This window comes from Nerophis ophidion, linkage group LG17 (genome assembly GCF_033978795.1).
Source record: "Nerophis ophidion isolate RoL-2023_Sa linkage group LG17, RoL_Noph_v1.0, whole genome shotgun sequence".
Lineage (NCBI taxonomy): Eukaryota > Metazoa > Chordata > Actinopteri > Syngnathiformes > Syngnathidae > Nerophis > Nerophis ophidion.
The window spans coordinates 39,811,283-39,833,139 of NC_084627.1; the positions used below are offsets into that span (position 1 = coordinate 39,811,283).

Below are 21,857 nucleotides of genomic sequence, written 5' to 3' on the forward strand. Positions count from 1 at the left end.
TTTTAGTACCTCAGATTTCTTCTAAGTTTCACTTGGATCCTTACTGAAAAGCACTAGAGAAACACCCAAGCAGCACTCAGAGTATTTTGCTTTTTTATATATATAAAAGTTAGAGTTCTTTTAATAAGTGGGTTAAAAATTTTAAAGGCACAAAAACCATTACTGGCAATACTAGTAATGCAAGGATTTATAACTTTAAAAAAAAAAAAAAAAAAAGTACAGCCCACTGTCTTCTTATTTCTTCACAATGTCATGAAAAGCACTCTGCAGGCAGAAGACTGACATGCATCAACATTCACCATCCAAACTTACTCCAATGGCACCCTCTAGAGGTAAGAAAGTTTACGTTGTGTACAAAACCATATACAAATGAAAAGCATAATACAAATGATGCAATGGTTGATATGATTAAGACCTTGAGAGAAAAAAAAAAAAGTTTAATTTTCACCACAGACTACAAGTTTGCAAGGAAGATTAAAGTCACATGTTTAAAAAGTTGCAATAAAAGCTTTAAAAATCTACAAATATTAAAAACATTGGACAGTTTTGTACAAGATGAGCAACAAAAATGTGCTCATTGTGTGAGCTGCATTGAAAGTTCTTTTACCAACGACGACTTGAGCTGCGGAATCAGCGCAATCCTCATCTGCTTCGAGGTTGAATACTTTCCTTTGACAGCCTGCAGTCACAGCACAAATGTAAGTCTCAAATAAGTCAAATAACTAAACTCAACTTCTTACCAAATGTTTGGTTTTCCCTTCATTGACCTTCACAATATTCTTGGCAATGTGAGCCATGACGGGCATCAAAGTGTCACTGCTGTAATCCATGTGGTGCTGGAGCGTCACATCCTGACAATTGAAAAAAATATATAAAAATACTTATCCACTTAGGAGTGTCATTTGATTAAAGTCCAACAAGATGAAAATAAACCGTGTGACAATGTATCTGAAACGTTAGTCTAGACCAGGGGTCACCAACCTTTTTGAAACCAAGAGCTACTTCTTGGGTAATGATTAATGCGACAGGCTACCAGTTTGATACACTTAAATAAAATTGCCAGAAATAGCCAATTTGCTCAATTTACCTTTAATTAATAAATCTATATATATAAAAAAAATAGGTATTTGTGTCATTCTGTCGAACATTTTTTTCCCTTTTACGGAAGGTTTTTTGTAGAGAGTAAATGATGAAAAAAAACTGAACGGTTTAGAAAGAGGAGAAAACAGGAAAATAATGAAAATTCAATTTTGAAACAGTTTTTCAATTTCGACTTTAAAATTCAACCGGAAAAAAATTGATAAAAACTAACTAATTCGAATCTTTTTGAAAAATTTAAAAAAAGAATTTATAGAGCATTAGTCATTTCTTCTGATTAGGATTAATTTTAGAATTTTGAAGACATGTTTTAAATAGGTTAAAATTCAATCTGCACTTTGTTATAATATATAACAAATTGGACCAAGCTATATTTCTAACAGACAAATCATTATTTCTTCTAGATTTTCCAGAACAAAAAATTTAAAAGAAATTCCAAAGATTGAAGTCAGATTTAAATTTGATTCTAGAGATTTTCTAGATTTGCCAGAATAATTTTTTTGAATTTTAAATCATAAGTTTGAAGAAATATTTCACAAATATTCTTCGTCGAAAAAACAGAAGCTAAAATGAAGAATTAAAAAATCTAGTAAAAAAATTACTTGAACATTGATTTAAATTGTCAGGGAAGAGGAAGGAATTTAAAAAGGTAAAAAAAGTATGTGTTTAAAAATCCTAAAATCATTTTTAAGGTTGTATTTCTCAAAAATTGTCTCTGAAAGTTATAATGAGGCAAGGTAAAAAAATAAGTGAATTTATTTACACAAGTGAAGACCAAGTCTTTAAAATATTTTCAAATTCAATTTGAGTTTTGTCTCAGAATTAAAAATGTCAAGCAAAGCAAGACCAGCTTGCTAGTAAATAAATAAAATTGAAAAAATAGAGGCAGCTCACTGGTAAGTGCTGCTATTTGAGCTATGTTTAGAACAGGCCAGCGGGCTACCTGGTGCCTGCGGTTGGTAGTAGCGCGGGTGTATAATGTAGCCCGGAACAATCAGGGATGCATGGGATTCTGGGTATTTGTTCTGTTGTGTTGATGTTGGGTTACGGTGCGGATGTTCTCACGAAATTTGTTTGTCATTCTTGTTTGGTGTGGGTTCACATTGTGGCGCATATTAGTAAGAGTGTTAAAGTTGTTTAAACAGGCACCTTCAGTGTGACCTGTATGGCTGTTGAACAAGTACTGCTTGCAGTCTCTTGCGTGCGTCTGCAGAAGCCACATACATGAGACTGGGCTGGGAAGCAGTTTGTTGAGGTTGTAGAGGGCACTAAAGGCAGTGCCATCATATCATGACCTTATTATGGTTGAGGGGTGAAATTCAGCAGACATTTGATATACAGGTATTATTTTCTCTGAAATTCGGGTGACGGCGTCAAGCGTCACTCATAAAACTTGCGGGTCGCACTAACATTAAATTTTCCTTAAAAAGGTGCGGGCCGCATGTCTGAGACCCCTGGCTTATACATAGCACAGAGCGGGAAAGAAAATAAAATAAAAAAAACCTGTATGCAGTGTTATTTCATTTTAAATTTCAAGAGTGTTTTGTGGCTCCCATTGTTTTATTTTGTGAAATGGGTTAAAATGGCTGTTTGAGTGGTAAAGGTTGCCGACCCCTGCACTTGACACACCAATAAGCTTGTTTCATTGGCCTAGTGGTTAGAATGTCCGCCCTGAGATCGGTAGGTTGGGAGTTCAAACCCCGGACGAGTCATACCAAAGACTATATAAATGTGACCTATTACCTTCCTGCCTGGCACTCAACATCAAGGGTTGGAATTGGGGGTTAAATGACCACAAATGATTCCCGGGCACAGCACCGCTGCTGCCCACTGCTCCCCTCACCTCCCAGGGGGGTTCACAAGGAGATGGGTCAAATGCAGAGGACACATTTCACCACACCTAGTGTGTGACAATCATTGGTACTTTAACTTAAAACAGAATCCTCTGATAAACGCAAAATATCAGGTTTGTTGGGAGAAGAAACTTGTTGGGAAAGTAATGCGTCAAATTGCATTCATTACCGACACGCATGATATTGAATATCGGGACGGTAATTCAAACAGACTAATCTACGTGTCAAGAGCAAACCATTTGCTTGTGTTGTGACAAAATCATCCATGTAACAGTAGTCCCCCCTCCCTCCAAGTGAGTCGCTGCTTTACTCAAGCTGAGAACAGCACAACACACCCTTCACAATAGCGCGATGCGCCAAATCCAGTTTCACTACGGAAACAAAAAATGGTTGAAAAAGTACCTTGCACAAGGATAATGCACTTATTGATACATTAACAAAATGATTATGCTTAAACTTATGAGCCATATATAAGAATGTCATGTCAAGTCATTTAATGGCCCTGATATGTCAAAGCAATTAAATCATGTTATGTTCGAATACCTCGATAACCGTAGTTCAGCTGGATAAGCTCATTTCAAAATTAGATTTACAGCCCCACAATCTCTACTGTTTGACCGATTAGAAAGCCAGAGTGTGTCACATCCAGGTTTCCAGTTTTGCACTGGCAGCTTTGCCCAGCTACTGCCACAGGTAAAGTTACTAAACATGTCAGACCTTAGTAAATCTAAGGTGTCGTTACGATTCTCAACCTATTCATCTCAAAGCCAGGAACATAATTTGGATTTTATCGGGGATGCCTTTGAAAGATGATTTTTCTCATCTGACGCCAAACTTGCCAATTTCCTCCTTGATAGGCAAGTAGGGCGTTTATGTTTTATTACTTGTAATAAATGGAAGAGGACATAGTATGTAAACTACATTGTCCAATATGGTCTATGACCTTGTTTAAATGGGAACATTATCACCAGACCTATATAAGCGTCAATATCTACCTTGATGTTGCAGAAAAAAGAACATATGTTTTAACCTATTTCCGAACCCTCAAAGGGTGAATTTGGCGACTTAAATGCCTTTCAAGTGATAGCCTGCCAATCGATGACCTTTCACCTGTGACGTCACAACATGAAGCAATCTGCCATTTTCTCAATCTTACACACATCAAGTCAAATCAGCTCTGTTATTTTCCGTTTTTTTTTACTGTTTTCCCGTACTTTGGAGACATCATGCCTCGTGGATATCCCGAGACACTCAAAGTAGATGCATTTCCAACAATAAAGTCAACAAAAACTGCAATATTGGAAAATAGACCACCACTGAATCTGCCCGAGCGTGAGCTATTCAGGGACGACGGCAGTCTCTTCCCGCAGACGAGCGAGGTAAACCCCCTGGATATGTTGGCTAAGACGTGATTTATGCCACTTCTTTTTCTGTCTCATTTCGTCCACCAATCTTATAAGGTTGTGCATGAATTTACAAAAGGTGAGTTTTGTTGATGTTATTGACTTATGTGGAGTGTGATGGACACATTTGGTCACGGCATGACTGCAAGCTAATCGATGCTAACACACTATTTAGGCTAGCTGTATGTACATATTGGATCATTATGCCTTATTTGCATCCAGCCTTTCCCTCCACCCACATTTAATGCCAAACAAACATACCAATCGTTGCTTGGAAGGCGATCTTGGAATTCGTCCTCGCTTCCTTCCGTGCCGCTGTGTCGTGATATTGCTCAATAACTTCAGTTTCTTCTTCAATTTTGTTTTCGCTACCTGCCTCCACTCTCCATCAGTTTCAATACATGCCTAATCTATTGAATTGCTTACGGCGCTGAAATCTGAGTCTGAATCTGAGCTAATATCGCTATACCTTTCTGTGCTATCCGCCATGTTTGTTTCTGTGTGATCACGCTGTGACGTCACAGGATAATGGACGGGTGGATATAACAACGGTTAAAGTCAGGCACTTTGAAGCAGTTTTTCGGGATATTGTGTGATGGGTAAAATTGTGTGAAAAACTTCGAAAAATAAAGCAAGCAACTGGGAGCTGATTTTTATGGGTTTTAACCCTTCAAAAATTGTGATAATTTTCCCCTTTAACAAACTTCCAGTGAGCTTACAGGCTAAATTGTGTTCATGCAGGAGGAAAGTACCCTACAAACAGTCTTCAACACAAACCTCACCAGCCACCCCAAGAAGTTGCCTGCATTGCAATGACTGTGCAAAAAGTGTCTGCCCCTTCAAAGAGGGCAGAATAAAATGCTTGCATCATGTTTGAAAGTTGGCACCCTCTAGCAGCCTTGTAACCACAGCAACAATCACACAAACTGTCAATTACGAGTTTAGCGCTCACCCATTCTCCGGCGTCCATTAGCTTCAGTGTTAGCGCCAACGCACTACACGCCACCAGTGAAGGTGGCAAGTGAACCATTTCATAATCCACCATGGTCAGCTCCAGCAAGTATTTGGCCAGCGTGTGTTGCTCTGCAGTTACCTGAAGACAGAAGTGTTAATGTGGGAGCACAGCAGAAGTCATGCAGGTGAATATTCTGCTACAAACTTCATAAATCTTTGAGGCTCTTCGGAGGAAGTGCAGAGGAAGAGGGCGACCCAGCTGGAATTTGAGCACCCGCAGAATGGTCATCTCCATCTCTCGGATCTGAGCAGTGGTGTACGCCCTGTCAGTCACAAAGGCAAAGTCGGAGATCTCCGGCGGGTACATTTCCTCGTACTTGGATGCGAGGAACATGGCTGTGACTCCGACCAGTTGCAGCTTCTTCTTGACGACCGGCTGTTCCTGTGGGTGGTCAAAGCATTTCATTCAAAAGACCTTACTGGTGATGAGCAATAAAAGCAAAAAAGTACTTGCCTGAAGAAAACGGTCAATTATTGCCACAGTCATGTACATGGTCTCCTGCAGCAGGCGAAACTTTAGGTTGACTTGGACCAACCAGTCCACAAGTATCGCACGCATGTTACCGGTCACCTCCTGGCCTTGGAGGTAAGCAGCTCGAACATTCTGGTCAGCCTAAGAAGAAACTTGTCAGTCTTTCAACCGCCAACCATTTTTATCCCCCATTCCTTCATGATTAAGTGCTTTGTTATTTTGGCAGTTGAATAACCATTTCTTTCTGAAAGTAGCAAAATATTGACTTTTTCCCACAATTATTTCAATTAAACTTTTATTTATATATAAAAAAATTATTGTAAAATTAACCTCAAATAGCGCAGGATTTTAACAAAAATTCTATTGTTTTACACTGACTTACGTACCTATCGTATTTCCTTGAATTGCCGCCAGGCATACAGTATGCGCCTGCCTTGAATTACTGCTGGGTCAAACTTGCGTCGCAAAATAATTAGCGCATGCTTAGTATTACCACCGGGTCAAACTCGTGACGTCATGGGTGACACTTCCCCTGTCATCATTTTCAAAATGGAGGAGGCTGATTTCAATACCGGTAATTTGAAATTGCATAAAGGGAAGAAGATTAAGAGCTATTCAGTAGGATTTAAGGTCCAAGCTATTTAATACCGGTATACTAAAAAGAACAGTAAGCAGGTATGTTTTATTAATATACCTGTGGAGCAGACAATCAGACAGGCAGGCCACGCCGGAGCATAGCCCAAGAATGCGGCGAGGAGATGGCGAGCGAGCTGAGAAGAGGAGCGGAAGAACGACCTGGACTGAGGTTTTATTGAAAAATAAAGTCAAATTGCTCAAGCCATGTCCTTCCTTGGTGGTCCTGGGAACCGGCAAGACGACGGCTTGAGACCGTCACAATACCATAGCTGCGTCTGTCAAATATGACACATTAAATGACTCCCGCTTCCTGGTGGTAGAGGGCGCTAGTGATCCTTCTTGAGACTACTCGGCCGCAGAAGAAGTGACAATGAGCGACGGACATTTTAGGATGTAACACTTATGCTGGCTATATAAACAACCGGGCTGAAATAAAGCATGTTCCTGTCCTAAATACCCAGTGTATTATTTATACAATAACACTTCCTGGTGGCAGTGGTGGGATAAAGAAATCACCCACGGAGCAGAACGGCAGGGGGGTTTGTCAGGATAATTCTGTCGTCGCCCCTGCACTTGAGGAGCCGAGCTAACTGATAGCACCGGTATGATAGTTTTCTAAACTAGACTTTCAAACGAAGCATGAGGTAATAAAAAAAAGATCTCCATCGAGACTTTTAAAACTGAAGATAGTTAAGGAAGACTTCCATAAACAAGTTAGATGCTTTTGATCAGAAGGAGCTGGCATGGATTTAATTTATAAGCTAAGAACATAACGTTTTTTTTTTTATTAAATGTGCTTTTCATGATGGTATACTTACACACTCAAATTTTTACTGCATGCTTTTGGTGAGAAGAAGTTTTAAATTAGCGCCCCGGCAGCAATTGAAGGAAATACAGTAAGCAGTGGATGGCAGTAAACTCACAAAGCTCAGAGTTGTGTATAGAGTATGGCCAACCATTTCAGCCAAATTCTTGATCAGGGTTTCTCCTACATGCAAATGCCACTACATATTCAAAATAGGTTTAGTGAAACCCTTTTTACATGAAAACAAATTTAAGTCATACATTTCATGAATGGATATACCTTATATAGTCTATTTACCTACTAATGCCTACACAAAGTTTAAAAAAAAAAAAAACTGTTTAACTATCCAAAACATTTGGCATTGCTTTATTTTGTGAAAAAAATACATCTAAAATCGCATGTTAGCTGGTCACGCATCTAAAAAGGAGTTGACACTGGCAAAAGGAGGGAAAGTGAAGAAAAGGGTACTTTAAGATAATTCATTTCTTGTTCAAGCCACTGTATAATAGCCTAAATCTTTTGACATCACTACCAACAATAACATCTAACTTCACGCCGTGTGAGTCTTCCAATCTCCTTTGCCCAAGTGAAGTACTTTTTTTTTTCCCCTTCCAGCACAAAAAGCAACTTGCGACAAAAACCTGGTTGGCAAAGCATCAAAGACTTGGCTGTGAAATGAAAAGTAAGCCAGCGTTCCCATTAAGTAGCCAATTAATGCAGTGACACTATAGTTACGACAGTCTAGTTTGCCTTACTGTAGATAAAATTACATGCCATTTGCTAAGCTAGGAACAGAATAAATAAGTGCTTAGTTAATCTCAAGACATGTAGATGGAAGCGCATTACAGCAGACATCAAGTAGAATAATAATTGATAGGATAACAATTAGGGCTGCGAATCTTTGGGTGTCCCACCATTCGATATGTCGATTCTTGGGGTCACGATTCGATTTAAAATATTTTTTTCCTATTCAACACGGTTCGATTCAAAAACAATTTTTTTCCCGATTCAAAATGATTCTCTATTCATTCAATGCATAGGATTTCAGCAGGATCTACCCCAGTCTGCCTATATTGAAGCAGAGTAATAGATTTTTGTAAAAAGCTTTTATAAATTTTAAAGAACAATGTTTTATCAACTGATTGCAATAATAAATCAATTGGTTGTACTTGTATAGCGCTTTTCTACCTTCAAGGTACTCAAAGCGCTTTTAATGTAAATTTGTTTTCACTATTAAACAACCAAAAATATGACTTATTTTATCTTTGTGAAAATATTGGACAGTGTTAAGCTTATGAGATGCCATGCAAGTGTAAGGCACTGTGACACTTTTTTTTTTTTAAATAAATGTTTAATGATAATGTCAGAGGGATTTTTAAATCACTGCTATGCTGAAATTATAATACTGTTGATAATATTCATTTTTGTTTCACTACTTTTGGTTTGTTCTGTGTCGTGTTTCTGTCTTCTCTCAATTGCAGTTCTGAGTGTTGCTGGGTCAGGTTTGGTTTTGACATTGATTGCATTATGGTATTGCTGTGTAGTGGTTTGTTGGATTGATAAAAAAAATTAAAAAAATCAATTTTTTAAAAATGAGAATTGATTCTGAATCGCACAACGTGAGAATCGAGATTAAAATTTGAATCGATTTTTTCCCACACCCCCAATAATGTATGTTATGATGTAGTGGCCGAGCCTATTCATATTTCGGTAGTTTGGCACAAAGGGTAATATCTGTATATGAACGATTTTTATTTCTTGTTATTGGTTTAACGTTTACAAATTAAAAGAAATACATATTTCAGGGTAAAAGCCTACACATTATGTTTTTTTAGTGTACTATTAACTTTGTTTTGACCAAACGATGTAAAAAGAGAAACTAACAATATCTCATCAAAATCAAACTACCGGTAGTTTGATTTTGTGGTTCTATTGCTAAACTGTCAACAGCACGCACTATAAATACATTGATTGGATTTGTTACCTGTTTATATTGATAAATGGTTTGTTTTAGACTGCAATTGTGTTCAATTAAGGACACTTATTACACATACTAAATTGTGTAGCTATTAGTTCCTAGTAGCCTATTACTTGTATTCCGACACGTGACTTCCTCCCGGAAGTTGAAAACAGCAGTGAACAACAAGCTTAGAGTACAAAAGAGGCTTATTTAAATATTGATGCGAAAAGTAGATAAGAGCAAAAATACAATATCTAACTTTGCAATGAAAGATCCCTATACTTCAACAAAAAGATTTGTCCAGTGATAAAGGAAATAGGTCTGTAGTGTTCTCAGACACTTGTGCTCCAGACCTCATTCTAAATAACAAAACAGAGTAAAACTTGAAAAAGCATTTGTGGGAGACTGGGTCAAGGACCGTGATAGTTTTTCCTTGATAAATATGCATCATTTTTGCTCGGTATGGTTGCGTTTCATGACTTAACTTCACATCTACCGATGTTTGTTGCTGTTGCACGCGCCGTCTGAGTAGTGATCCACCCACCCCCATCTTTATCAAAATATAACTAGATGTCAACATTATGTGCTGAAAGTTCCATTTACGACTGCTGCCTTCGGTAAAAGCTTAACCCTTTTAGGTTATGCTCACATTTACTTTAAAGAGTCACCAAGTAGATGCTTGTCTCACCACTTGTAGCAAATGTTTAATACAAATAAACTTTAAGTATACCATACAAACCTTTAAAAGCAATTTGCCAATTTCTCAATCTTATTAGACGCACCAAGTCAAATCAGCTCTGGTTATTTTCCGTTTTTTCGACTGTTTTCCCGCACCTTGGAGACATCATGCCTCGGTGTGTTGTCGGAGGGTGTAACACGAACAGAGACGGATTAAAGTTGCACCAGTGGCCAAAAGATGCGAAAGTCCCGTTTGTTTCGCACATTTTACCGACGACAGCTATGCTACTACGACAGAGATGGAAAGAATGTGTGGATATCCTGCGACACTCAAAGCAGATGCATTTCCAACGATAAAGTCAACAAAATCACAAAAGTAGTTTTGTTGACGTTATTGACTTATGTGGAGTGTGCTAATCAAACATATTTGGTTACGGCATGACTGCAAGCTAATCGATGCTAACATGCTATTTAGGCCAGCTGTATGTACATAGTGCACCATTATGCCTCATTTGTAGCTATATTTGCATCCAACCTTTCCCTCCACCCACATTAAATGCCAAACAAACACATACCAATCGTTGGTTAGAAGGCGATCGCCGAATTCGTCCACGCTTCCTCCCGTGCAGCTGTCTGTTGTCATATTGCTCAAAAGCTTCTGTACCTGTCTCCACACTCCAACCATCCGTTTCAATACATGCGTAATCTGTTGAATCGCTTACGGTGCTGAAATCAGTCTGAATCCGGGCTACTATGCTATACCTTTGTGCTATCCGCCATGTTTGTTTATGGTGGCTTCACTGGACAATAGACGGGTGGATCTAGCTATGGTGTAAATCAGGCACTTTGAAGCAGTTTTTCGGGATATTGCGTGATGGCTAAAATTTTGAGAAAAACTTTGAAAAATAAAATAAGCCACTGGGAAATGATTTTTATTGGTTTTAACCCTTCAGAAATTGTGATAATGTCCCCTTTTAAAGGGGAACATTATCACAATTTCAAAAGGGTTAAAAACTATAAAAATCAGTTCCCAGTGGCATGTTGTATTTTTTGAAGTTTTCAAAATTTTACCGGTCTCCGAATATCCCTAAAAAAAAGCTTTAAAGTGCTTGATTTTCGCTATTTGTGATGCCACTATCCATTTCCCTGTGACGTCATACAGTGCTGCCAATGTAAACAATGGCGAATAGCACAGCAAGATATAGCGACATCAGCTCGGATTCAGACTCGGATTTCAGCGGTTTAAGCGATTCAACAGATTACGCATGTATTGAAACGGATGGTTGGAGTATGAAAGTATTAAAGAAACTGAAGCTATTGAGCGAATAGCTATTGGTGCTATTCATAGCCATAGGACGCCCGAATAGCTGCGTTAACATCGCCGGTAAAATGTGCGGACCAAACGATCAGGACTTTCGCATCTTGTGACACTGGAGCAACTTAAATCCGTCGATTGGTAAGTGTTTTTTTCGCATTAAACGTGGGTGGAAGGAAACGTAATATAGTTGCAAATGCATCAGCAGGTTATCCATACATCTCTGCTTTAGCACCGCCGGTAAATAGCATGTTAGCATTGATTAGCTGGCAGTCAACATCAACAAAACTCACCTTTGTGATTACTGGGACTTTATCGTTACAAATACATCTGCAGGTTATCGATACATCTCTGTGCCATGTCTGCTTTAGCACCGCCGGTAAATAGCATGTTAGCATCGATTAACTGGCAGTCACGCCGTGACCAAATATGTCTGATTAGCAAATAAGTAAACATCAACAAAACTCCCTTTTGTGATTTCGTTGAATTTATCATTGCAAATGCATCTGCCGGTTATCCATACATCTCTGTGCCATGTCTGTCATCGCCGGTAAAATGTGGAGCCACTTTGGTACATTCAGCGGGGGTCTGGCGGCAGACACGTTCGCATCTTCGGGCCAGTGGTGCAACTTGAATCCCTCCCTGTTAGTGTTGTTACACCCTCTGACAAAACACCGACGAGGCATGATGTCTCCAAGGTTCCAAAAAATAGTCGAAAAAACGGAAAATAACAGAGCTGATACCCAATGTTTACAATGGGTTGAAAATGAAAATGGCGGGTGTATTACCTCGGCGACGTCACATTCTGACGTCATCCCCTCCAGAGCGATAAACAGAAAGGAGTTTAATGTGCCAAAATTCACCCATTTAGAGTTCGGAAATCGGTTAAAAAAAATATATGGTCTTTTTTCTGCACCATCAAGGTATATATTGACGCTTGCATAGGTCTGGTGATAATGTTCCCCTTTAACAAAGAGATTACTGCAAACTCACGCAATTGTCGATTCTACTCCCTTGGACTAGAGTGTGAGTTACTTTTGTAAAATGTTTCAGTCTCCATTTTTAATTACCTCTCGGGCAACTCTGAAGAAACATTTATCCTTTTTACATTTGAACGATTAGTACAGCATAAAACCCAAGCATAGGGCATTGTAGGGCTTGGCTGCGCGTATTCATTGGGCGGGACGTGAGCCTGAATTGATGTCAATAACATCCCAGCAATAACCTACCATGTTTACCTTTTATAAATTCCTTTATAAATTCACCGTGTGCTTATTGGGAGGACATTTAGATGTTAACTGGCAGCAGTAACAGAAATTATCACAAATCCTATACTTACAGATATCAATATTGGATCAAACCCAAGCATTTATGCAAATATATTGGTGAGCACCGTCTTAAAATGTTCCTCACCTCCAGCTGGCGCATGTACTTGTAGATGTCCTTCACATATTCACTGCAGCACATTAGGTTGTTACAGTCGTCTGCATCCACGTCCCGGACAGCAGTTTCAATAATAACATCAGAAAACGCTTGACACAGGTCAGCGGGCTCACAGCCTGAAGTCTCCATCGGGGTTGGAGAGACAGACTCAGGAACAACCTGCAAGCCAGGCAAAGGTGGGGTCAAGCCTGTAAATAAAGATTTGATGCTTGGGGGGACGTACCTGAGGCACAGGAATACTCGCTGGTTTGGGTGCAGCATTCTCCTTTGGAGCAGGAGCCTTGACCTTCTTCACAGCCTTGACCTTTAAAGGCTGGACAGGGAGATAAGCAAAATTTTTAGAACGAAACAAGTTAAAAATAGAAAAAAGGGACATACTCACAGCATCAAGTTCCCTTTTTTGGGGTAAATGACAGACATTTTGGATTATTTTCCAGGAAAGTGCTCCAACAGAAAAAGCCAAACCAATCCTGCTGTATATTACTGGCAGTATTTGACCCTAGTGGACAATGTGACACAGCAATGCATTTTGTCCTCTGTAAGGGACAACTCATTCAGAGCCTGTCTTCTAATGCAAAAAAAAAAAAACACTACAAACACAACAAGAGGGCTTCATATGACGTCACTTTTGTTTTTCTTCTTCACGGGTCAATTCACACAATGGTCAAGCAGAGCAAGTGTAGAGTTTGATCAGAAAATGTATTTCTGTTCATCGATGTTCGAGGTCGTTTGCTTTACTATAGTCCAGAAAGAAGTGGCTCATAAAAAAGTAAGAGACAAAATGAAAGTGCGTGGAAGAAAATGGCTCTTAATATCACTTTCATAATCTTGTGAAATACAAAAATCAGACCGCTTGTGTTTGCAGCAATCACTTTGTAAAATGCTTGCGGGAACATTTGATTTGTATGATAAACTGTAATGCAAGTTATTTTAGTAGCAGAACTAAAGAAAGGACAATCGATTGCATTATTTTTTATATTGCCTAAATATAACTACAAGGTCCAGGTTGTGCAAATAAATGGTCATATTAAGTCCAGTAATAGTGATTATTCGTCCAATACACCATATTTCCTTGTTGATTTTATTACAGAAATTAAAAGCTAAGTTTTGCAGGAAAGCCAAGTGCTTTGTTCGACATGGATGACCACATTACAGCGTCTTTAGTGATATTTGTTAGCATCAAGAAAATATCCTTAATAGTATTAAAGGCCTACTGAAACCCACTACTACCGACCACGCAGTCTGATAGTTTATAGATCAATGATGAAATATTAACATTGCAACACATGCCAATATGGCCGGGTTAGTTTACTAAATTAAAATTTTAAATTTCCCGGTGAGTTTCTTGTTGAAAACGTCGCGGAATGATGATATGTGTTTGTGACGTTATTGGTTGGAGGGGACATTTTAGCCCAGCACCACTCACGGCTAAAAGTCGTCTCTTTTCATCGCATAATTTGGACATCTATGTAGCTGAATCTTTTGCAATTTTTTCAATTAATAATGAAGACTATAAATAACTTTGTTTTGAAGCTTTAACACAGAGTGGTCAAGCGAACATGTTTCGACATCAACCAGCTAATTTCTGGATGGGAAAATTGTCGGCTCTTACCGGAGACGTCAGTGGATTGTGGGACCTTCTCCTGTAGCTGTCAAAAAGGCAGCTGTGATCTTGGCTCCTCATCGGCTTCTCTCAGACACTGGCGTTCACCGCAGCCATCAGAATTTCAGGTATGACTTTACTCATCTAATCTCACTAAAATACTATTAACACAATAAGCAGATAAGGGATTTTCCAGAATTATCCTTGTAAATACATCTGAAACGCTACCTCACCCTCACCCTAACTTTACTAATCCACGAATCTTTCATCCTCGCTCAAATTAATGGGGAAATTGTCGCTTTCCCGGTCCAAATAGCTTTTGCTGCTGGAGGCTATGATTGTAAATAATGTGAAGATGTGAGGAGCCCTCACACCGGTGACGTCACGTGCACATCGTCTGCTACTTCCGGTAAAGGCAAGGCTTTATTAGCGACCAAAAGTTGCGAACTTTATAGTCGATGTTCTCTACTAAATCCTTTCAGCAAAAATATGGCAATATCGCGAAATGATCAAGTATGACACAGAACGGACCTGCTATCCCCGTTTAAATAAGAACATTTCATTTCAGTAGGCCTTTAAGCTAGATGGTTAAATCATTCGTAGGCTCAACAGCACATACTGAATCTTAATACCGCTAGAAAACATTGCTGAACAGGGACATATACAGGTAAATGCAGTGGTGTGCCATCAGGGACAGCAAGGCCTTCTCTGCTGGCCTAACAAACAGAAATCATGATAAAGAGAAGGCATTTTTAAAATGTACTTTCCCTAAATATCTAAAGGTATTCATATTCTCTTGTCATATTATGCTCTTTCCAGTTCTGTTTTTAAGTTAGAGTTCCTATCCAATCAGAATTCAGCTCTATGTTGCCATGCCCGGGGCCTTCAGTATCAATACAGGCATCTGTGCACTGTAAGTGAACAGGATAAGTGATAGACAATTGTGATAATCGAATCAGATCACAAGTTGTCAGTAAGTCCTTTTAGCTGGCCTAAGGTTGAATGTGACATTTACGCGTCCCGTGATTGGATACTCTTTGGGACCGCATGAATTTTAGAATAGTTTATTTTCAAGATCGATATTTAAAGAGAAACTTCATCTTGGGGGACTATGTCGGCAACGAAATGCCCGCTATTTCTACTTTAATCCACAGACTACGAGAGGCTATATGGCGTCAATCGGTTGCTATCATAATATCAGTATATATCTATACCAGACCTAGGCAAATTAAGGCCTGGGGGCCGCATGTGGCCCGTTGAGCTTTTCAATCTGGCCCGCCGGATGTTCCCAAATACCGTATTTCCTTGAATTGCCGGCCGGGCGCTAATTTAAAACCTCTTCTCACTCCTGCGCTTACCAAAGGCATGCAGTAAAAGTAAGCATGCGCTAATTTTAAAACCTCTTCTCACTCCGGCACTTACCAAAGGCATGCAGTAAAAATATGAGTGTGATGTAAGATTGGACCTTAAATCCTACTGAATAGCTCTAAATTTTCTTCCCCTTATGAGATTTCAAATTACCGGTATTGAAATCAGCCTCCTTCATTTTGAAAATGACGACAGGGGAAGTGTCACTCATGACGTCACGAGTTTGACCAGGCGGTAATACTAAGCATGCGCTAATTATTATGCGAAGAGAGTTTGACCCGGCAGTAATTCAAGGCAGGCGCATACTATATGCTCTGCGGCAATTCAAGGAAATACGGTAATTGTTTTAGATGTTTAAGATGGAAAGTGTAGCTGCCATTATGATGTGCAGTGATGTTATCTAATGACTGTTAGTCTTGCACAATACTAAGTCATTCAATGCTTGGAATTTGCATGATATACTAGTTACTATGGTCACTGAGAGATCAGATTATAGATGGGTTTTTTGTATCCTTCGCGTTCATATTTCACTATGTGTTTCGGTTGATTGTACAATATTCAGTGTTTTATCGTTCATAGTTAATATTTTAAATCCCACATTCTTTTCCATCATTTGTAACTGAGCTACTGTGTGGAACTATTTCCCTTGTGGAACATTAAAGTTTGTCTAAGTCTAATGTGTAAGTCTACAAATTCTGAGTCCAAATATTTTATTTCTCCATGTTTCTTTGACATGTGAAAAGTTTGACAGTACCACAAGATGTTTTAATTGCTGATGTGGGTTTATTGACTTTTGAATGACTTGTTAATCCCGGGAACACCATACCTACCATCAAGCATGGTGGTGGTAGCAGTATTATGCTGCGGGCCTGTTTTTCTGCCAATGAAACTGGTGCTATACAGAGCGTAAACAGGACAGTGAAAAGGGAGGATTACCTCCAAATTCTTCAGGACAACCTAAAATCATCAGCCTGGAGGTTGAGACTTGGGCGCAGTTGGGTGTTCCAACAGAACAATGACTCCTAACACACATTAAAAGTGCTAAAGGAATGGCTAAATCAGGTTAGAATTAAGGTTTTAGAACGGCCTTTCAGAAAGTCCTGACTTTAAACATGTGGACAATGCTGAAGAAACAAGTCAATGTCTGAAAAACATATCGCTGAACTGCACCAATTTTGTCAAGAGGCGTGGTCAAAAATTCAACTACAAGCTTGTGGATGGCTACCAAAAGCGCTTTATTGCAGTGAAAAATTGTAAGCCTAAGACAGCCATGACATTTTGTTATTTCCGTGTGTGTGTGTGTATAAACTTTTGACCACAACTGTACATACGTTGTAAGGGGCGCTGGAAGCCGGCAGACCAGTCAGCGATCCTGTTCTGTCTCCCTGTAAGGTTTGATCCTGAATGGGATTGTGCTGAAAATTGTAATTTTCCTGAAGGAACTCTCCTGACGGAATAAATAAAGTACTATCTAATCTAATCTCACTTAAAAAACAAGTATGTATCCAATGTTCGACAACTAAAATGTAGCATGCAGTAGGGCTGGGCGATATATACACGATATGTTGCGGGTTTGTCTCTGTGCGATATAGAAAATGATTATATCGCAATATTAGAGTATATGTTCTCACGCAGTTGCTTTTAACTGCAGGCATTCAGGCTCTTTTCACTCTTTCCTGTCCCTCCTTCTCACAGACAAGCAGGTGCACAAACTTACACACATCACGTCATATACGTATACGTCCTCGCCCAGCAGAGGTAGCAGACTGGGTCACGTTAGCTGTGATGCTAACGTAGCCGTTCGAGTCGTAAAACGAGAGAAATGTGCGAAACTGGTAACAAATGACGGAAAAGTTTATTCCCAATAAAAACAGCAAGGTGTCCATCGTCTGGCGGTGGTTCGGCTTCAAGTGGGAATATGTTGAACAGACAACCGTAATTTGTGAAGTGTGGGGCAAAAGCGTTGCTATAAAAAGTAGCATTACTGCTACTGCATTTGAAAAAGTCACTCGCTAGAGAATGAAGAGAATTTAATAACGTCCGTAGTAACCTACCACATAGTGAAGGACGATTACTATTTGATTTCCTATTATGCAGCTCATTTCTATTTGACACTTAAAGGCCTACTGAAACCCACTACTACCGACCACACAATCTGATAGTTTATATATCAATGATGAAATATTAACATTGCAACACATGCCAATACAGCCTCTTTAGTTTACTAAATTGCAAATTTAAATTTCCCGTTGAAAACATTGCGGAATGATGACGCTTATGTTGACGTTATTGGTTGTAGCGGACATTTTATCCCAGCAGCACTGACGGCTAAAAGTAGTCTGCCTTAATCGCATAATTACACAGTATTATGGACATCTGTGTCACTGAATCTTCTGCAATTTCTTCAATTAATAATGGAGACTATAAAGAAGAATGCTGTCGGTGGAAAACAGTGGATTGCAGTTGCTTTTAACACCAAAACACAGCCTGTGTTTCTTTGTTGTGAAGCTTTAATATGGAACAGAGCGGTCAAGCAAACATGTTTCTCTACCACATGTCAACCGGCAAGTTTCGGTGAGAAAATTGTAATAAGTCGGCTTTTACCGGAGACATGAGCAAAGCTTGCGTCCTCCTGCAGCTGTCAAAGGGGCAGTTGCAACTTTCTTTGCTCCTCCATGTCTCCAATCAGAGACACTGGCGGTCACCACACCCCTCCGACTTTCAGGTATGACTTTATAATCTCACTAAAACACTAGTAACACAATAAGCAGATATGGAATTTTCCAGAATTATCCTTGTAAATGTGTCTAACACCTGAATCTCTCCCACTGCCGTCACCTTTTTTTCCCCCCTAGTGCTTCACTCTAACTTTCCTCATCCACAAATCTTTCATCCTCGCTTTCTCGGTCCGAATCGCTCTTGCTGCTGGTGGCTATGATTATAAACAATGTGAGAATGTGAGGAGCCCTACAACCCGTGACGACACACGCACATCTTCTGCTACTTCCGGTACAGGAAAGCCTTTTTTTATTAGCGACCAAAAGTTGCGAACTTCGTCGATGTTCTCTACAAAATCCTTTCAGCAAAAATCTCATTTCAGTAGGCCTTTAAAATAGCATATATGAATGCAGTATGAAGAAGAATGTTTTAATGTAGAGTGTGTGAATGTGTGTGTGAATGGCTCAAATGTACTTCTAATGTATATACTTGTTCTTATGCTATGTGAACTCACTATGTTCTCTGCTGGCTGTACATATCCTACTGTAAGACCTACACTGTTTCAATGTCCACATTTCTCTGTTGATGCAATTGTTGATGACCGAAGTTCTGATATCAACCAAAGCTCCTCATCCCACCCCCCGGATTGTAAATAATTCAATGTACATACTATGATGATTAACTTGTGTGATGACTGTATTATGTTTATAGTATATATTTGTACCATGAATTGATTAACGTGGACCCCGACTTAAACAAGTTGAAAAACTTATTCGGGTGTTACCATTTGGTGGTCAATTGTACGGAATATGTACTGTACTGTGCAATCTACTAATAAAAAGTATCAATCAACCCATTTATCATCCATCCATCCATTTTTTACCGCTTATTCCCTTTTGGGGTCGCTGCTGTGATTATATGCATCAAGAGTTCATTCAAGGCCATGGCAAAATTTTGTAAAATATTTTGTATATCGCGATATGGCTTAAAATAATCGCTAAATTTAAAAAAGGCAATATCGCCCAGCCCTAGCATACAGTAGTTTCCAACTGAGTGGAAGCCTCTTTGCTTAAAATGGCCGCAGGATTTTTCATTCAGCTTTAAGACAGAGTTGTAAACGACCAACGCACCTTTGTTGCGTTGATTAATTAGATATAATTTATTCAAAATTAATTAAAAGTTACCTTATTTTGTGTCTCTTTGCTAGCCTGGACGTTTCCAATTTCCCCAAGTGCTGCTCGCGGCTTTGTGGGTCCACACGCCTTTCCAACGAGGTCAGTCCTAGTGGAGGCCATGCGGTTCTGAAACAAAATTAAATAAAACAATGTTAGACCGCATAAATAAGTGGACTGTTAAAATGGCTGCTGGCTGGCATAGCAGCAGTATTAGACTACATATACAGCGACGTAAACATGAAACCACTGTCAACAACACAACAGCATACATATGATGTTGATTACTTACTCTTGTACCACGAAAGGCCATTTTATTTTCTTAAAAATGTCGTTCGCTCCCGAGCCCGCAGAGTTTGTGAAAGAACGAGGCAACGCTGTAAAGCGACACGGTGTATCTTAGTTTAAATCCTCGCAAGCTTAAAGCTGATTGGCTAAATCAAACTATCGAACACTCTCATTGGCCGAGAGCATTTGCTTAACGTCCGTTCCCAGTAGCCCCGCCCTGGGGTGACGTGCATAATTTAAAAAACGGTCTATTTCCGTTTCCGGTGATATTTGCTCGGCTAGTAGGGGCATAGATTCAGAACATTTCGTGGTCGAATATGCTGCATTCGGTTGCGGACTATTTCATTTGGTTAAAACAAGGACACTTGAAAAAATGTGTATTGATAGCATATGATTAAACGTTGACAATGAAGTATCAGTTGAGACATTTACAATTATATGAGGTCCTATGGTCCGTTCAGTATTCCATCCATCCATCCATTTCTACCGCTTATTCCCTTTCGGGGTCGCGGGGGGCGCTGGCGCCTATCTCAGCTACAATCGGGCGGAAGGCAGGGTACACCCTGGACAAGTCGCCACCTCATCGCAGGGCCAACACAGATAGACAACATTCACACTCACATTCCCACACTAAATTGGCCGTTCAGTATTGCCATCGCTATTGGCTGTCCTTTTTTATTTTTTTATTTTATTAACCTTTATTTATAATATGTAATATTTACATACAATCAAGAAATAATAATAATCAAAACAAGTACAGAAACAGTAAGAAAAAAAAAAGTACAAAACAGAATGCTATATATATATATATATATATATATATATATATATATATATAGCATTCTGTTTTGTACTTTTTTTTCAAATGGATGGATATATATATATATATATATATATATATATATATATATATATATATATATATATCCATCCATCCATTTTCTACCGCTTATTCCCTTTTGGGGTCGCGGGGGGCGCTGGCGCCTATCTCAGCTACAATCGGGCGGAAGGCAGGGTACACCCTGGACAAGTCGCCACCTCATCGCAGGGCCAACACAGATAGACAGACAACATTCACACTCACATTCACACACTAAATTCGCCGTTCAGTATTGCCATCGCTATTGGCTGTCCTTTTTTATTTTTTTATTTTATTAACCTTTATTTATAATATGTAATATTTACATACAATCAAGAAATAATAATAATCAAAACAAGTACAGAAACAGTAAAAAAAAAAAAAAAAAAGCTCCAGGGGGTTGTAAACTCAATAAAGTAACAAAAATAGAATGCTATATATATATATATATATATATATGAGGTGGCGACTTGTCCAGGGTGTACCCCGCAATTGTAGCCATGTGCTAAAATCATTTAAGTTCATTTTTTTCCTTTTAATGTACACACAGCACCCCATATGGACAGAAAAACATAGAATTGTAGACATTTTTACAGATTTATTAAATAGGAAAAACTGAAATATCACATGGACTTAAGTATTCAGACCCTTTGCTGTGACACATGTATATTTACCTCAGGTACTGTCCATTTCTTCTGATCATCCATGAGATGGTTCTACACCTTCATTGGAGTCCAGCTGTGTTTAATTCTAATGATTGGACTTGATTAAGGAAGGCACACACCTGTCTATATAAGACCTTACAGCTCACAGTGCATGTCAGAGCAGATGAGAATCATCAGGTCGAAGGAACTGCCTGAAGAGCTCAGAGACAGAATTGTGGCAAGGCACAGATCTGGCCATGGATACAAAAAAAAAAAAATTCTGCTGCACTTAAAGTTCCCAAGAGCACAGTGGCCTCCATAATCCCTTAAATGGAAGACGTATGGGATGACGAGAACTCTTCCAAGAGCTGGCCGTTCAACCAAACTGAGCAATCGGGGGAGGAGAGCCTTGGTGAGAGAGGAAAAGAAGAACCCGATGATCACAGTGGCTGAACTCCAGAGGTGCAGTGAGGAGATGGGAGAAAGTTCAAAAAAGTCAACCATCACTGCAGCCCTCCAGCAGTCAGG

The 21,857-nt window shown here is 39.2% G+C and overlaps 1 protein-coding gene across 1 annotated transcript; it reads right to left on the reverse strand.

Moving 5' to 3' along the window:
* Positions 1-416: 416 nt before the first annotated feature.
* Positions 417-19,989, reverse strand: ccnb1 (cyclin B1). The gene is made up of 9 exons (XM_061876923.1): positions 19,831-19,989; positions 19,551-19,667; positions 12,901-12,990; positions 12,648-12,836; positions 5,829-5,981; positions 5,514-5,756; positions 5,307-5,447; positions 741-851; positions 417-679 (listed from the first exon to the last, which is right to left on the reverse strand). The coding sequence occupies exons 1-9, from the start codon at positions 19,849-19,851 to the stop codon at positions 575-577; spliced, it is 1,170 nt and encodes a 389-aa protein (XP_061732907.1). The 5' UTR covers positions 19,852-19,989; the 3' UTR covers positions 417-574.
* Between the last annotated feature and the right edge of the window lie 1,868 nt (positions 19,990-21,857).

Coding starts and splice junctions, on each gene's coding strand:
- ccnb1 (XM_061876923.1), bottom strand. CDS start 19,851: ATGGCCTTTCGTGGTACAAGA. Junction 5,448..5,513: donor GAGCCTCAAAGATTTATGAA/GTTTGTAGCAGA, acceptor TTCTGTCTTCAG/GTAACTGCAGAGCAACACAC. Junction 680..740: donor AAGGGAAAACCAAACATTTG/GTAAGAAGTTGA, acceptor CTGTGACTGCAG/GCTGTCAAAGGAAAGTATTC.